The 16,952-nt window shown below is 39.7% G+C and overlaps 1 protein-coding gene and 1 pseudogene across 4 annotated transcripts in view; both read right to left on the reverse strand.

Moving 5' to 3' along the window:
• Positions 1–16,952, reverse strand: part of PHKA1 (phosphorylase kinase regulatory subunit alpha 1) — a 195,594-nt gene that overhangs the window by 40,762 nt on the left and 137,880 nt on the right. For all 4 annotated transcript variants that reach the window (XM_043569863.1, XM_043569865.1, XM_043569864.1 and 1 more), the window contains exon 17: positions 820–898. In XM_043569863.1, coding sequence (XP_043425798.1) covers positions 820–898 — 79 coding nt within the window. The remainder of the gene's footprint in view (positions 1–819; positions 899–16,952) is intronic.
• Positions 3,470–10,620, reverse strand: LOC122477701 (annotated as a pseudogene).

Below are 16,952 nucleotides of genomic sequence, written 5' to 3' on the forward strand. Positions count from 1 at the left end.
TCTAGACTAAAAGACATCAAGGAGATATAATAACTAAATGCTAATATGTGATCTTTGATTGGGTCCTAGAGTGGGAAAAAAGCTATGGGAAAAAACATTATTAGGATAATTGGGTAATTTTGAATATGGACTCTATATTAGATAATAGTACTGTATCAATATTAAATTTTGTGAGTGTGATGATTATATCTCAGCTATGTGTGAGAATACTCTTGTTCTTATAAGACAAAATGAAGTATTTAGGGTTGAAGAGTTGTGATGTCTTTGGCTAACTCTAATACTTCAGCAAGTATGTGTGTGTGTGTGTGTGTGTGTGTGTGTGTATGCACACACATATGCATGTGTGAGAGAGGGAGGAGGATATGGAAGAAGAGAAGAAGGGAGGGAGGAGCTAGAGGAGGGGAAGGAAGAGGAGGGAGAGAGTGTGTATGAATGAGACATATGTTAACAGGGAATCCTGAGGAAGGGTATATGGTGTTCAATAGTATTCTTATACATTTCTATAAGCATGAAAGTTTTCAAACTAAAAACTTAGGGAAAAGAAAAAAAGAAAAGCATCCATAATTAAACAGTTCAGTAACTTTTTTTGCTTTTCAAAGAATAAGTTTTCTGGTCCACTGAATTAATGAGGTTTGGGCAAATTTCCAACCCTTCTCTATAACATTAGACTCTTTGATTCGATCTATCAAAAATAAGTTCCTCTAAATAGGATGGGACTATATTGTTAAACACAGAGAAATGCATCACAAGTCTACCATAACTATAGCCAGCTTCCAAATTTCATTTCATTTCACTAAAGAGTGCGCAGAGGTCACTTACCTTGCTCCACCAAAATAGCCATCCTGCATTTTTTGGAGTGCTGCTAGGATACTTGAATTCAAGCTGGTTCCATCTTCATCTTGAAATGAAGAGAATTTTAAAACAATCTTAGTTTTTAAAAAAATCTTAGAATTTTAAAACAATCAAAGTGTTAACTTTGAAATAAGGGGTCTCTTTCAATTATTTCAAACCAACATTCTGGTGGTAATGGTACAAATGAGACAATCCTGTCTACCCTGTATTTCAACAATTGATCTGACAGTGAACAACACTGTAGAATAGGCAAGTGGTAAGGGATGATTACCAATAGACAGAGTTTCTCAAAGACAGTACCTTATTTATCATAAGCACTTAGCACAGTGCCTGATGGCAGACTACTTAATGGATACTGAAAACTGACAATAAAAACAGCAACCATTTGTTTAATGTTATGTGCCATGCACTGTGCTAAAATATTTTATATATTATCTCATGTAAGGAGCCTTAGCTTGTGTGTGTGTGTGTGTGTGTGTGTGTGTGTGTGTGTGTAGGCACAGAAAATAAAGAAGGCTAATAATTATCCGACTTTATGTGAAGGGGATCGATCATACTACACATACTCTTTTGTGATCTACTTTTTCTAACTTATCCCTTGTAAAAGCTATATAAGATTCCATAGCAGACATTTAAACTGTTTTTTACTTATAAGCAACACTGTGATGATCTTTGTACCTACATCTTTATGCTCTTATTCTGTGATTTCCTTAGGATTAATTCTAATAAGTAAAACTGTTAGGACAAAGGGAATACTTGCTAACAGACTGTCAAATTGTCCACTAAAAAGGTTGTACCAGTTATATTTACACCATCAGTATAGAAAGCGACTGTTTCCCCACATCTTTAATAATCATCTTTTTAATCTTTGCTTATCTGCTACTTTAAAGAAACAGTTTTATTACTAGTAATATTGGGCATGTTTTCATGTATATACTGGTTATTTGTATTTCTTTTATGATTTGCCTGTTCATGCCCTTTTTCCATGTTTCTATTAAGTAGTTTATCTTTTTGTTAATTGACTTTCAAGGGGTCTTTATGTTTCATGAGTATTACCCTTTATCATATGTATGAAAAATACGTTACCTACTTTGTTATTTGTCTTTCAACCTCAAACACAGTTCATTTTTATATAAAAGATTTGTTTAAATTTTCATGTTTTTGAATTTGCCAATTTTTCCTTTTCTGTGTCTTGCAAAGGACAGTTTTCTTCAGCTCAAGATCACAAAAACATTCTCCCATATTTCCTTTTAATATTTTATAAGTTTATTTATTTTTGCTTAGATTTTTAATCTATTTAGAATTCAGTTTTGCATAAAATGGAAAGTAGCAGGCCTAAATGAATGATTTTCCTAGATGTATTTATTTATATTCTTTTTTCTCACGTTTTTATTTTAATTCCAGTTAGTTAGCATACAGTGTAATATTAGTTTCAGGTGTAGAATTTAGTGATTCATCACTTACATATAACACCTAGTGCTCATCACAACAAGTGCCTTCCTTAGTCCCCATCACCTGTTTAACCCATCCTCCTGCCCACCTCCCTTCTGGTAACCATAGGTTCATTCTGTATAGTTAAGAGTGTGTTTCTTGGTTTTCCTTTCTCCCTGCAACCCTGCCATGTTCATTTGTTTCTAAAATTCCACATATACGTGAGATCATATGGTATTTGTCTTTCTCTAATTTTTCTTAGCGTAATACTCTCTAGCCCCAACCATGTCATTGCAAATGGCAAGATTTCATTCTTTTTTTTATGGATGAGTAATAGTCCATTGCATGCATGTATATACACACACACCACTTCCTTATCCATTCAGCAGCTGATGGACATTTAGGCTCTTTTCATAATTTGGCTATTGTTGATAACATCCTTTTGCCTCTATTTGGATTGTAATCTTTATCATTTTAATTATGATGGATCTGTCTTCTCTTATTGTTTTTAGTTTTTAAAAAAACCTGGTTATTATTGTACATTTTCTATTCCATATGAAATTTATTTTTTTTAGTTTATTTATCTTGAGAGAGAGTGAGCAACTGGGGGAAGGGCAGAGAGAGAGGGAGAGAAAGAAAATCCCTAGCAGACTCTGTGCTGTCAGTGCAGAGCCTGGGCTCGATCTTAGGAATCATGAGATCATGACCTGAGCTGAAATCAAGAGTCAGAGGCTCAACTAACTCTCAATATTAACTATTTTTATCTAGCAACAGAGTATCTCTCTAGTAATTAAAGTATCTTTTTATGCTCTTCATTAGTTTTATAATTTTCTCATATGATTCTATGCATGTTTCTTATTCAGCTTATTCTTATATGATTTACTTTTCTAGAAAATTTGTTAATTTTATCTAGATTTACAAAATTAAAGTTGGTATTCTTTTATAATTTTATTATTTTTATAACTATTTTTCTATTTATGTGAAGCATGGTTAAAAATCATTGGTACACTTTGGAAATTCAGTGGCACAAGATACACTACCATAGCTTGAGAGACATTACATGGCTAAAACAAAGGAAATAAGGGGGAAAAAATCCCATTTCAAACACTGCATTATGTAATTGTACCTGCCCAAATGGACCATTTATAAATATTAGGTCAATAAACTGCTAACATCCATTAAAAGGCAGCTTTATTACTGAAATGCAAGAATTTGAAAGATTGGTATCTAAACAAGAAAAGACAAAAATGAACTGAAATGAAAACCTAGATATCACATCTAAAATCAGGGCTTTTTGTTTGGGTCTTCGTACACTTCTCTCCCTCTACCACATTCTTCTGGAGTTCCAGGCCTCATTCCTTGAGGACCCTGTACACCCACAGGTCTCATATCTCTCTGCCCAAAATGCTTAGTACATATGTTATACTTCCCACCATGGAATGACTCATGGTTGCTGGTGGAACTCCAGAATTAGCTTCATAACCTATGCCACCACCACCACCTAGAGGTAGAAATTTCTGGCCTCCTAAACCATAGGGCTCTGCCATGTTCTTTGCCCCTCTACCATCCATTCTTATGTCTCTTTCTCTTGGATCCCTCTACCCATCTGCTATAACTTTACTCTTTGATGTCTCATTTATTCTTCCATCTCACGTTGACCAGTCTTCATCTCTTTTCCCTTCTACATTATTCTCTGTTGCCTTACTTGCATTTCTTTATATTTCTTCATTTCTTGATTGTGAAGTTCTTCCATGTGTCTTAATTCCTCCTAGTGTCCCATCAGATCTTCATGCAAAATATTTGCTTGATGCTCACGATAGGCATCTCCCATTTCACTTTTCAATTTGTCTTGCATATCTTTCATGTTTTTATTGATTTGTTTCCTTTGATGTTTTTCCATTTTATTCAAGGGCTTCCATTGCTGAAAATATTCATACTCAAATGTGCCATACTAGGCAAAATGAGTAGGGGTTTCTGTCTCATTTTAATACACTGAATTCTTCTGTGCGAGTTCTTCAGGAAGACCATCTTCATCATCTAATTGTTTGGGTGGTTCCACAATGACTGGACAAGGAGTTGTCAGTAAGAAAAACACTCTCACTGCATCTTTCACATGCTATTCTTGCTGCTGGTTTAGAAGCAAATTCAACAATGCCTTTCCCTGCAGGTTTTCTGTGATCATCCACAATTACAACAGCCCTTTCAATAGGACCAAACTGGCAAAAGACTTCTTCCAACAGTTCATTGGAAACATAAGATTAAAATTCTGAATGGAAAGGGCAGCACGTATGGCAAAGTGAACTCAAAGCTGGGTTGAAAACTCTCATGGGTTTATCATAAAATTCAGCTTTGGCAATTTTAGCCAATGCTCTAGATTCAAGTTTAATAAGTCCAAATCCTTTCTTTCTCCTGGTTCTCCCTATTTAGCCTTTTGAATTCATCCTCCATGATATCTGCAGATAGATTCCCAGCAAACAACCAACAATGCTGAGAGTAAGTTTTCTCTCCATGCCTCCTCAAGAGAGATAAGTTGGCTTTAAACTCCTCCAAGTGGGATATCTCCTTGCTGCAGCCACCAGGCCTACTGGATGTGGGATCCTGGTGGTGCTGCTGTTGTAGGATGAGTAGTGCTGCTAGCCTCTCCAGGGCTCTCTGCCACCTCAGTGGGCAGTACATAGGCCCATGTTACCACAGGGCTTAGGCCTGTCTGCACTTCGCCACCTTTGAGGCAGCTTGTGGGTGGAGGCGGTGGGTGCCCAGCCTGAGGGAATAGTGATGACCCTGCTGCTTGACAACATGGTTGGGGGCACCCAAGGGAGCACTGAGGTGACAGGTGGCAGGAGGGTGTGGGTGGGGCCCAGCCTTGTGGGGGCCCAAGAGATTGGGAAAGTGGTGAGTAGTGCTAAGCTGGAGGTTGGTGGAGCACTGCCTACTCTGAGAGCTGGGCCAGGTCCCTGAGGCACAGTGGGCTTGGACAAATCCTGAGGTGGCAGCAGAAGTTGCTGCGGTGGTAAGTGGCCTCAGGGGTGGCTGCTGCTATTGCTATGGCGGGATTGGGGGCTTGGTGCCACCCTGGTCCAGGCTGGGCTCCAAAGATCTACAGTTCTGACTGAGGCCCAGGCAATGCAGCGGAGAGTGGAAGTTGTGGAGGCCACCGTGGCCACCACTTCCTCTACAACAGTGGAAGCTGCAACTGGTACTGCTATAGTTCTGGAACTGATCACAAGAAATGTCTGTGATCAAGGGGCAATTGAGGGGGAAGCAGAGAAGATACTCAGGAAATGTGGAAGCCACCTTGCTTTGCACAAGATGGCAGATGACACAGGTCTCTTTTATAATTTTAAAGGTCTCCTCCATTTTTCTTGCTATATCCCCTTTCTCATTCCTAATGTTGTTCTTATTATCTGTTTTCTCTCTTTACTCTGAAGTCTATTTTACCAGATATTAATGTAGCCACTTCTGATTTTTTAAGATTTTACATAGTGTATCTTTTCCCGTTTTAAATTTTCATTTCAATCTACCTATATTTTTATATGAGTGAATTTCATGAAGACAGCATACATGTGGGTTATTTAAAAAAATCTCTGTCAACCTCAGTCTTTTAATTAGTGCACTTAGGCTATTTACAGTTAATGTAATTAATGATAGGGTTAAACCTACTATTTTCATTATTGTTTTCTGTTTGTTCCTCTGTTCTTCATTTCCTTATTTTCTTCTTCCTGGCTTCTTTAAAATTTTTTTAAATTTTATATTTGAGAGAGAGAAAGAGAAAGAGAAAGAGAGAGAGAAAGAGAGAGAGAGAGAGAGAGAGAGAGAGAGAGATCAGGGGAGGGGCAGAGAGACAGAGACAGAATCTGAAGCAGGCTCCAGACTCTGAGCTGTCATCACAGAACCCGATGCGGGGCTCAAACCTATGAACCGTGAGATCATGACTTGAGCTGAAGTTAGACGCTTAACCAAGAAGAGGCGCCCCTCTTCTTGTTGACTTCTAAAATATATAACAAGAATTTCATATCGATTTATATATACTGTTTTTGACTGTATCTCCTTGTATAGATTTCTTAGTGGTTACTCTAGTTATTACATTACACATACAAACATGGATTATACATATATCACTGATATTAATAACATTTTACTAGTTAGAGTGATGGGTAGAAACCTTACCTCCCTTTCAGCCATTTACCTTTCCCCCATTTATCATGTAAGACAAGATTTTAAGATTTCCTCTACACACTTTGAGAACCACATCAAACTTTAGAAAACTAAAGTTTTCTAACATCTATTGTATTTACCTATATTCTTAATCTTTCTACTGTTTTTTCTTTTTTGATGTTCCAACATTCCATCTTGTATTCCCTTTTCATTTCAAGAACTTCCTTTAAGCCATTCTTTCAGGGCCGATCTCCAGCAGACAAATTTCATTTAGCTTTCCTTCATCTGAGAATATCTTTTACCTGCTTTATTATTGAAGTACAATTTTGCTGGATACAGAATTCTGTTTATAATTTTGAGCACTTGAAAAATGTTGCACCAGTTCCCTCTGTCTCCAGAGTTTTTAATGAGAAATTTGATGTCATTCTAATTGTTTTTCCCATATAGGCAAGGTATCATTTCTCTCATTGCTTTCTAGATTTTTTTCTTTTTCTTTAATTTTCAGGAGTTGATTACTACTCTGTGTTTTGGCATGGGTTTCTTTGGGTTTATCCTGTTTGGGACTTTCTCATCTGTTTGAATCTATAGGTTTATACCTTTTGCAAAATTTTCAGCCATTATTAGTTGGAATATTCTTTTTTTAAGTCCCATACTTTTTCCTCTACTTCTAGGACTCTTATTATGTGAATGGTAGATCTTTTGGTATTAGTCCCACGGGTCCCATAGGCTCTGCTCATAGCTCTTCAGTCTATTTTTTATTCTTGTTCACAATGGGTCATTTCTATACTTCTATCTCCAAGTTCACTCTATCATCTCTATTCTGCTATTGAGCCTATCTAGTGAGTTTTTGACTTCAGTTATTGTAGTTTTCAGTTATAAACCTTTCATTTGGTTCTTTATATCTTCAATTTCTTTTCTTTTTTAAAGTTTATTTTGAGAGAGAGAGAGACAGAAGTTTATTTAAAGGATTTTTTTAAATGTTTATTTTTGAGAGAGGGAGAGAGACAGAGCATGAGCAGGGGAGAGGCAGAGAGAGGGAGTCACAGAATCCAAAGCAGGCTCCAGGCTCCGAGCTGTCAGCATGGAGCCTGATGCGGGGCTTGAACCCACAGATGGTGGGCTGTGAGATCATGACCTGAGCTGACGTTGGATGCTCAACTGACTGAGCCACCAGGTGCCCTGAAAAAGTTTATTTATTTTGAGAGAAAGAGAGAGAGAGATAAAGTGGGGAGTGGAAGAGAGAGAGAGAGAGAGGGAGAGAGAGAGAATCTCAAACAGCCTCCGTGCTGTCAGTATGGAGCCTGACATGGGGCTCGGTCCCACAAACTGTGAGATCATGACCTGAGCCAAAATCAAGAGTTGGACACTTACCCGACTGAGCCACCCAGGTGCCCCTATATCTTCAATTTCCTTGCTGAGTATTTCAATTTCTATGCTGAGTCTTCACACCTTCAAATTTCAAGTGTGGTCATAATTTCTTGTTAAAATACTTTTATGATGACTGAATTAAAATCTTTGTCACAATTCCAACATCTTTGTTATCTTGGGATTGGTGCCTGCTGATCAATTTTTCTTATTGAAGTTCAGATTTTCCTGGATATTGGTATAAGTGATTTCTATTGTATTCTGGAAATATGGGGTATCATCTTAGGAGACTTTGGATCTTACTGAATCTTCTGATTCAGCAGGCCTTTTCTGACACAGTGTGGCAGGGAAGGGAGCACTGCCTTGTTTCTGCTAGTGGGTATGGAAGGAAGTTCCTCTATTGTTGGGCAGGGATGAAAGTCTGAGCTCCCCACTAGTGCTTCTCAGATACTACCCCTAAGGAAGAAAAAAGGTGCTTCTTTACAGCTATGTGAAGGTAGAAGTCTAGGGTCCCCACTCAGCTTTTGCTTATAGGAGTGGGAATGGAGCTGCAGTTTTTTCTGCGGTGTTCGGCTAGAGTAGAACCATTACTGTCTGGAAGTTTTCTGTCTGGCTAGGCTGCCCCTCTCCTGTTACTCTGGATAGAAGGAAAAGGTTTTTCTTGGGCTTTTTAAGTCTGCACCCATATGTGTTTCTGGGATAAAAACTTCTCCAGCATCCAGCTGAGAATATACAAGACAGAAGGAAAACCCAGTATATTCACTGCTGTGTCATTTCTCAGGTGCAAAGTCCATAGCCTGTCTCCCTTCTTTTTTCTGACTTTCAGAATTTTCTTAAGTTTGTTTTATAGATAGTGTCCAGGCATTTTTACTGTACTTGGCAGGAGGAATAGGGAGATGTGTATCTACTCCATTTTGTCTGGAAACTAGAACTTTTTTTTCTTTCCAAAATAAAAGTACTTAAGGATATGAAAATTTCCAAATAGGACTCTGGCCAAATCTCTTATGTTTTGATAAGTAGTAGTATCACCTTTTACTTTAGAGCACTAATTTCAGATTTGGTGTCCTGTTTAATCTAAGAATTATTTGTAAAATTTAACTCCTTCATGGTCAATTTTTTTAATTACACTTGTATTATTAGTTTTATGTCATATTCTGACAACATCATCTGTATGACTTCTACTTTTTAAAAAATAAACATTCTTTGTGTATTCTCTTTGGGTATAGTTTTATATGTACCCATAAATACAAAAATCAGGTTTATTAATCTTCCTATATCTTTAATTATTGTTTTATAATCGATCTGTGACATTCTGATAGAGGTATGTTATAGTGCCCCACCATGATTATACAATGGTTTTATCATACTGTCCTTAAGTTTTCCTAAATATCTGCTTTATACATTTCACTGATACTATTCAGTAGATAAAAGTTTATAACTGCTATATCATCTTGTTATACTGTAACTCCCTTTTTGAGTATAGTTGACACACAATGTTACATTAGTGTCATGTGTACAACTTAGTGATTTGGCAAGTTTATACATTATGCTATGTTCACCACAAGTGTAGCTACCATCTGTCCTATTATGTCCCTATTACAATGTCACTGACTGTATTCCTTATGCTATGCCTTTTAGTCACCCCATAACTGGAAGCCTGCATCTCCCTCTCCCCTTTACCTATTTTGTCCAATCTCCCAAGCCTCTCCCCTCTGGCAACCATTTGTTGTTTGTTCTCTGTATTTATAGAGAGGGTGTTTGTGATTTCCTGATTTTGCTTTTTGTATGTGTAACTCTTATCAATATAAATATCCTTCCTGTCCCTTTTACTAACTTGTACTTTGAATTATATTTACTATTTTTGATATTAATGTTGCCACCATTGATTTCTTTTTGTTAGCTTTACATGATTTATCTTTATATACTCCTTCATTTTCCATTTTTCTATATAATCTGATCTTAGGGATATCTTTTGTGAGTAGCATCTAGCTGGATTTTGCTCTTTTATGTAATCTGGAAATCTTTATCTTTGACATTATAATTTAATTAATTCACATTTTAATGTGATCACTAGTACATTCATTATCATTTCACCAGCACAAAATTTCCACGGACAAAAACACACAGCTGTTGGTAATGTAGGCTTTGTGGACTAACAGACCTGCTGGACTCTCTCATAAGCACTGTGACTATGGAAAATGAGTCACCTTCCTTATCTATAAAATGGGGCTATTAATATTACCTACCTGAATAGGATTCTTGTAGAGATTTCAAAATAATTCATTGAAAGCACTTAGCTCTGTGCCTAGCATAGAGAAAATGTTCAATAAACATTGCAGTTATTACTGCTATTGTTACTGCTCTTTTTGTTCTGTGACCAAGTACCAAGTACCAAAACTTTGTCATTCAAATCCAGATCTTTAATGTTATTCTTCTTCCCAAGCTATGGCTGTGTATCTCACTCCAACTATTGGATATTTCAATTTTGAAATCTTTTATCACCACAAATTCAACATGTCCCTTTACAACTGGCATCTTCCTATGGAATTCTCTGCTTCTGTCGATGGTAGCATTATTTACCTAGCCTCTAAATCTTGGCATCATCTTGATTCATATCTCATATCTAGTTAGCCAACATCTGACTTACAGGTGTTGTTTAAAATGACTCTTGTATTCTCTCCCACTCTATTGTTATTACCATCCAATCCAATGTATCTTCTCATCATCTCATACCTTGATTAGTTTCTTTGATATCAAATTCTCCTCGCTATAATATATACTGTCATCAAATCCATATTCTGTAAACATCACTTTCATCGTGTCACTTCTTGCTCAAAAACTGTTGATAATTTCAGACTTCTGAGAAACTCTGGTTAAATATCTCTGCTTATTTTCATTGTCTTCATAATCTGGCCCCACATTACTTATCCAGTTTTGTTGATAATTATACTCTAACACACAAAACCACTCTATGCAGGTTGGCCTCTCTGTCACCCACTCACAAGTCAAGCTCAGAGAAAATGGCGGTGTAGGAGGATGCTGGGTTCACCTTGTCCTGCTGACTGCTTAGATTCCATCCACATTGGCCTAAATAACCCAGAAAACTACCGGAAGGCTAGTAGAACAGACTCTCTTGGCCAAGCATAGACAAGAGGCCAACGGAAGAGGGTAGGAAGGGTGGAGAGGCAGTGCATGCTACACGGACTAGCGGGAGGGAGCCAGGGCAGTGGAGGGGCAGCCCACCAGGCGAGGAGGAGCCCCTGAAGTCTGGCTTGCAAAAGTGGAGGGGCCGGACTGTGTGAGTTCTGACAGCCAGCGGGACTTAACATCTGGAATGTTAAAAGTCAACAGCTCTGCTCTCGGAGAGCAGGGAGGACTAGAGAACACCGGGAGGGAGAGTTGTTGAGCCCCAGATGGACAGAGCTTGGCAGGGGAACAAAGGCACTGGCAAGAGACATTTCCCTCTCCCAACCCCAGCCAAAATTCCAAAGAGAACCAGTTCCTGTCACCGATCTTGCTTGCACCACTCAAATGCCCAACACTGTACTTCTGTGGACCCATCCCTCCGTTGGGCCTGCCTCCCTCCCAGTGCTGCAGGGCCCCTCCTGCGGAGGAACACCAAGGGCAAAGCGAGCTAAGCCTTCCCCTCCCATCCCTGTGCGCCTTGTGGATCCACCCCAGCTAATAAGCCATTGGCAAGATCCCATTGAAGCAGCACTGCAAGCCTGGCAGTGTGCAAGCAGCCCAGACAGGGGCCACACCACTCCACAGTGAGTCCTGCCCCTGGGAGAGGGGAAGATAAGGTACATACCAGTCTGACTGTGGCCCCAGCGGTGGGCTGGGGTCAGACATCAGGTCTGACTACGGCCCTGCCCACCAACACAAGTTACTCTGGACAGCACAGGGGAAGTGCCCTACAGTTTGTAGCTACTGCAGGGACTAACCAAAATGATGAAATGGAAGAATTCTCCTCAAAAGAAACTCCAGGAAGTAGTACAGCTAATGAATTGATCAAAACCAATTTAAGCAATATAATGGAAGAAGAATTTAGAATAATAGTCGTAAAATTAATCGCAGGTCTTGAAAAAAGTATAGAGGACAGCAGAGAATCTATTGTTATAGAGAAAAAGGACTAAAAAATAGTCATGAGGAATTTAAAAACACTATAAGTGAGGTGCAAAATAAAATGGGGGTGGCCATAGCACGGATTGAAGAGGCAGAGGAGAGAATAGGTGAATTAGAAGATAAAATTATGGAAAAAGAGGAAGCTGAAAAAAAGAGAGATAAAACAATCTAGGAGTATGAGGGGAGAGAGAACTAAGTGATGCAATCAAATGGAACAATATCCGTATCATAGGAATTCCAGGAGAAGAAGAGAGAGGGTAGAGAGGAGCCAAGATGGCAGAACAGCATGGAAGATTTTTGTGTGTCTTGTGCCCATGAAATACAGCCAGACCAACACTAAACCATCCTACACACATAGAAAACTGATTGGAGGATTAACACAACAATCTGTACAACCTGAAACACAGAATTCAACAGGTATGCGGTGCAGAGAGGTAAATTTGGGGAGCGAGAAGCTGTGAAAGGTAGGGAACTGCTTTTACGGGCAGAGAGAGGATGGAGACTGGGGGGTGGTGGGGGAGAATACAGGAAAAGCACCCCTCCCCAAAAGCAGCTGGAGAGAAAGTGGAAAATTGGAAACAGCCACAGGGACTAAACTAAAAAGGGAGGAAGGAGAAAGGAGACGCTTTAAATTCCAATAAGACTGTAAACGGAGGGAAGAAGATGGCGGCGTAGGAGGACGCTGGACTCACCGCGCGTCCTGCTGATCACTTCGATTCCACCTACAACTGCCTAAATAACCCAGAAAACCGCCAGAGGATTAGCAAAACGGAGTCTCCGGAGCCAAGCGCAGACTAGAGGCCCATGGAAGAGGGTAGGAAGGGCGGCGAGGCGGTGCGTGCTCCACAGACTGGCGGGAGGGAGCCGGGGCGGAGGGGCGGCTCGCCGGTCAAGCAGAGCGCCCGAGTCTGGCTGGCAAAAGCGGAGGGGCCTGACGGACTGTGTTCCCACAGAAAGCGTGACTTAGCGTCTGGGAGGTCATAAGTGAACAGCTCTGCTCAGAAAGAGGGAAGGCTGGAGGACAAAGGGAGGGAGAGCTGCTGAGCCCCCGGACGACAGAGCTCAGTTTGGTGGGGAACAAAGGCGCTCGCCAGCGCCATCTCCCCCGCCCATCCCCCAGCCAAAATCCCAAAGAGAACCAGTTCCTGTCAGGGAACTTGCTCGCTCAAACACCCAACTCTGCCCTTCTGCGGAGCCAAACCTCCGGCAGCGGATCTGACTCCCTCCAGGTGCCACAGGGCCCCTCCTGAAGTGGATCACCTAAGGAGAAGCGAGCTAAGCCTGCCCCTCCTGCCCCCGTGCACCTTGCCTACCCACCCCAGCTACTACGCCAGATCCCCAGCACCACAAGCCTGGCAGTGTGCAAGTAGCCAAGATGGGCCACGCCACCCCACAGTGAATCCCGCCCCTAGGAGAGGGGAAGAGAAGGCACACACCAGTCTGACTGTGGCCCCAGCGGTGGGCTGGGGGCAGACATCAGAACTGACTGCGGCCCCACCCACCAACTCCAGTTATACACCACAGCACAGGGGAAGTGCCCTGCAGGTCCTCACCACGCCAGGGACTATCCAAAATGACCAAAGGGAAGAATTCCCCTCAGAAGAATCTCCAGGAAATAACAACAGCTAATGAACTGATCAAAAAGGATTTAAATAATATAACAGAAAGTGAATTTAGAATAATAGTCATAAAATTAATCACTGGGCTTGAAAACAGTATACAGGACAGCAGAGAATCTCTTGCTACAGAGATCAAGGGACTAAGGAACAGTCACGAGGAGCTGAAAAGCGCTTTAAATGAAATGCAAACCAAATGGAAACGACAACAGCTCGGATTGAAGAGGCAGAGGAGAGAATAGGTGAACTAGAAGATAAAGTTATGGAAAAAGAGGAAGCTGAGAAAAAGAGAGATAAAAAAATCCAGGAGTATGAGGGGAAAATTAGAGAATTAAGTGATACACTAAAAAGAAATAATATACGCATAATTGGTATCCCAGAGGAGGAAGAGAGAGGGAAAGGTGCTGAAGGGGTACTTGAAGAAATTATAGCTGAGAACTTCCCTGAACTGGGGAAGGAAAAAGGCATTGAAATCCAAGAGGCACAGAGAACTCCCTTCAGACGTAACTTGAATCGATCTTCTGCACGACATATCATAGTGAAACTGGCAAAATACAAGGATAAAGAGAAAATTCTGAAAGCAGCAAGGGGTAAACGTGCCCTCACATATAAAGGGAGACCTATAAGACTCGTGACTGATCTCTCTTTTGAAACTTGGCAGGCCAGAAAGAATTGGCACGAGACTTTCAGGGTGCTAAACAGGAAAAATATGCAGCCGAGAATCCTTTATCCAGCAAGTCTGTCATTTAGAATAGAAGGAGAGATAAAGGTCTTCCCAAACAAACAAAAACTGAAGGAATTTGTCACCACTAAACCAGCCCTACAAGAGATCCTAAGGGGGATCCTGTGAGACAAAGTCCCAGAGACATCACTACAAGCATAAAACATACAGACATCACAATGACTCTAAACCCGTATCTTTCTATAATAACACTGAATGTAAATGGATTAAATGCGCCAACCAAAAGACATAGGGTATCAGAATGGATAAAAAAACAAGACCCATCTATTTGCTGTCTACAAGAGACTCATTTTAGACCTGAGGACACCTTTAGATTGAGAGTGAGGGGATGGAGAACTATTTATCATGCCACTGGAAGCCAAAAGAAAGCTGGAGTAGCCATACTTATATCAGACAAACTAGACTTTAAATTAAAGGCTGTAACAAGAGATGAAGAAGGGCATTATATAATAATTACAGGGTCTATCCATCAGGAAGAGCTAACAATTATCAATGTCTATGCGCCGAATACCGGAGCCCCCAAATATATAAAACAATTACTCACAAACATAAGCAACCTTATTGATAAGAATGTGGTAATTGCAGGGGACTTTAACACCCCACTTACAGAAATGGATAGATCATCTAGACACATGGTCAATAAAGAAACAAGTGCTGTGAATGATACATTGGATCAGATGGACTTGACAGATATATTTAGAACTCTGCATCCCAAAGCAACAGAATATACTTTCTTCTCGAGTGCACATGGAACATTCTCCAAGATAGATCATATACTGGGTCACAAAACAGCCCTTCATAAGTTTACAAGAATTGAAATTATACCATGCATACTTTCAGACCACAATGCTATGAAGCTTGAAATCAACCACAGGAAAAAGTCTGGAAAACCTCCAAAAGCATGGAGGTTAAAGAACACCCTACTAATGAATGAGTGGGTCAACCAGGCAATTAGAGAAGAAATTAAAAAATATATGGAAACAAACGAAAATGAAAATACAACAATCCAAAAGCTTTGGGACGCAGTGAAGGCAGTCCTGAGAGGAAAATACATTGCAATCCAGGCCTATCTCAAGAAACAAGAAAAATCCCAAATACAAAATCTAACAGCACACCTAAAGGAAATAGAAGCAGAACAGCAAAGGCAGCCTAAACCCAGCAGAAGAAGAGAAATAATAAAGATCAGAGCAGAAATAAACAATATAGAATCTAAAAAAACTGTAGAGCAGATCAACGAAACCAAGAGTTGGTTTTTTGAAAAAATAAACAAAATTGACAAACCTCTAGCCAGGCTTCTCAAAAAGAAAAGGGAGATGACCCAAATAGATAAAATCATGAATGAAAATGGAATTATTACAACCAATCCCTCAGAGATACAAACAATTATCAGGGAATACTATGAAAAATTATATGCCAACAAATTGGACAACCTGGAAGAAATGGACAAATTCCTAAACACCCACACTCTTCCAAAACTCAATCAGGAGGAAATAGAAAGCTTGAACAGACCCATAACCAGCGAAGAAATTGAATCGGTTATCAAAAATCTCCCAACAAATAAGAGTCCAGGACCAGATGGCTTCCCAGGGGAGTTCTACCAGACGTTTAAAGCAGAGATAATACCTATCCTTCTCAAGCTATTCCAAGAAATAGAAAGGGAAGGAAAACTTCCAGACTCATTCTATGAAGCCAGTATTACTTTGATTCCTAAACCAGACAGAGACCCAGTAAAAAAAGAGAACTACAGGCCAATATCCCTGATGAATATGGATGCAAAAATTCTCAATAAGATACTAGCAAATCGAATTCAAAGGCATATAAAAAGAATTATTCACCATGATCAAGTGGGATTCATTCCTGGGATGCAGGGCTGGTTCAACATTCGCAAATCAATCAACGTGATACATCACATTAACAAAAAAAAAAAAAGAGAAGAACCATATGATCCTGTCAATCGATGCAGAAAAGGCCTTCGACAAAATCCAGCACCCTTTCTTAATAAAAACCCTTGAGAAAGTCGGGATAGAAGGAACATACTTAAACATCATAAAAGCCATTTATGAAAAGCCCACAGCTAACATCATCCTCAACGGGGAAAAACTGAGAGCTTTTTCCCTGAGATCAGGAACACGACAAGGATGCCCACTCTCACCGCTGTTATTTCACATAGTGCTGGAAGTTCTAGCATCAGCAATCAGACAACAAAAGGAAATCAAAGGCATCAAAATTGGCAAAGATGAAGTCAAGCTTTCGCTTTTTGCAGATGACATGATATTATACATGGAAAATCCGATAGACTCCACCAAAAGTCTGCTAGAACTGATACATGAATTCAGCAAAGTTGCAGGATACAAAATCAATGTACAGAAATCAGTTGCATTCTTATACACTAACAATGAAGCAACAGAAAGACAAATAAAGAAACTGATCCCATTCACAATTGCACCAAGAAGCATAAAATACCTAGGAATAAATCTAACCAAAGATGTAAAAGATCTGTATGCTGAAAACTATAGAAAGCTTATGAAGGTAATTGAAGAAGATATAAAGAAATGGAAAGACATTCCCTGCTCATGGATTGGAAGAATAAATATTGTCAAAATGTCAATACTACCCAAAGCTATCTACACATTCAATGCAATCCCAATCAAAATTGCACCAGCATT

This window comes from Prionailurus bengalensis, chromosome X (assembly GCF_016509475.1).
Source record: "Prionailurus bengalensis isolate Pbe53 chromosome X, Fcat_Pben_1.1_paternal_pri, whole genome shotgun sequence".
NCBI classification, from domain to species: Eukaryota; Metazoa; Chordata; class Mammalia; order Carnivora; family Felidae; genus Prionailurus; species Prionailurus bengalensis.